Source organism: Carcharhinus amblyrhynchos, chromosome 8 (genome assembly GCF_965287045.1).
Source record: "Carcharhinus amblyrhynchos chromosome 8, sCarAmb.v2.hapA, whole genome shotgun sequence".
Lineage (NCBI taxonomy): Eukaryota > Metazoa > Chordata > Chondrichthyes > Carcharhiniformes > Carcharhinidae > Carcharhinus > Carcharhinus amblyrhynchos.
Genome location: NC_137331.1, coordinates 80,665,990 through 80,667,394, shown reverse-complemented (window position 1 = coordinate 80,667,394; position 1,405 = coordinate 80,665,990). Strand labels below are relative to the sequence as shown.

The 1,405-nt window shown below is 45.5% G+C and overlaps 1 protein-coding gene across 1 annotated transcript; it reads left to right on the top strand.

The window, feature by feature from the left end:
- Positions 1–758: 758 nt before the first annotated feature.
- LOC145347050 (histone H2B type 1-L-like) lies at positions 759–1,139 on the top strand. The gene has a single exon (XM_080194952.1). The coding sequence runs from the start codon at positions 759–761 to the stop codon at positions 1,137–1,139; it is 381 nt and encodes a 126-aa protein (XP_080051078.1).
- The last annotated feature ends 266 nt before the right edge of the window (positions 1,140–1,405 follow it).

Sequence of the window (1,405 nt, the reverse complement as noted above, 5' to 3'; positions counted from 1 at the left end):
GTGGGCAGTCTATGCTCCAGCCCCACATTAACCCTTGCTCTGCCAAGCATCTTTACATTACACACACCACAACAATGAGATTTTAAAAACAAGGTATTGTCAGACTGGAAACCAATGTTGTTCAGCAAGCACAGGATTGATTTCTCAGTTGAATCTGATACAAATTAGAATATGAGCAGTAGAATTTCGGACAAGCTGAAGTTGATGGAGAGTGCAAGTTGGAAGGTCCATCAGCAGAGTACAGGAACACTTAAGTTGAGAGGTAACAAAGACATAGAATTAATTTTCAGCAGTATTTGAGGCCAGAGGCAGGGATAAGTCATGTTATGGAGGTCAAAGTAGGCTGTCTTGCTGATGCAGAGGTCGGGTGCTCAGACCTCAGCTCAGAATCAAATAGGATGCCAAGATTATGAGCGATCTGAATCAGCTTCAGACAGTGATGAAAGGGAGTAATGGAGCAGATAGCTCAGAAATTAAATTTGTGTCAGAGACTGCAGAAGCTGTCTCTGATCGCCCCAGTATTAAATGGGAGAATGTTTCTGCTCATCCAGAACTTGAAGTAAAACAATATCTAATTCATATTACTCCCTGCCCACCTGAATTAGACTTCCAGTGTCTCAGATTCTGATGTGGTGGAAAAATATCCAAAAAGAATTAGAAGTTTCAATCAGCAGGAGAAAAGATGCTGCACTTCCAGAAAAATTTGCAGCTTCCAATTCCTCAACAGATATACAGCTTATTCTTCAGCTCAATAGGCGATGCCTGAAGTGGTGGCAAAGGGTATGGATCCCAAGAAGGGACTGAAGAAAGCGGCCACCAAGAGGCACGCCAAGGGCAAGAAGAAGCGTAAGAAGAGCCGCAAGGAGAGCTACAGCATCTACATCTACAAGGTGCTGAAGCAGGTGCAACCGGACACTGGCATCTCTTCCTCGGCCATGAACGTCGTCAACTTGTTCGTCAATGACATCTTCAAACGGATCGCCTGCGAGGCCTCCCACCTCATCCGCCACAGCAAGCGGCAGACTATCTCCTCCAGGGAAATCCAGACCACCGTCCGCCTCTTGTTGCCCGGCGAGTTGGTGAAATACGTCGTCTCTGAGGGCACCAAAGCAGTCACCAAGTACACCAGCTGCAAGTAACGAGCGCCTCTGGACAAAGACCGCACTCAAAAAAAAAATCTCAACAGATATACGACACAGCTTTCATGCCAGCAAAGAGATTCTGTCAAGTTTTCTGGGCTGAATAGAGATTGTAATTACACAGCTAATATCCTGTCCCACAGTTAATTACATTGAGATGATAGAGCTCAGTTCAAGACCTTTGATGTTAATCATTCTGGTCGCACTTGGAGTATCAGTGACACCCTGATTACTGGGTGACCACCATTCCTTATGACGATGCCACC

Excerpts from the sequence above, each read along its gene's own strand:
- LOC145347050 (XM_080194952.1), top strand. The coding sequence starts at position 759 with ATGCCTGAAGTGGTGGCAAAGGGTATGGATCCCAAGAAGGGACTGAAG.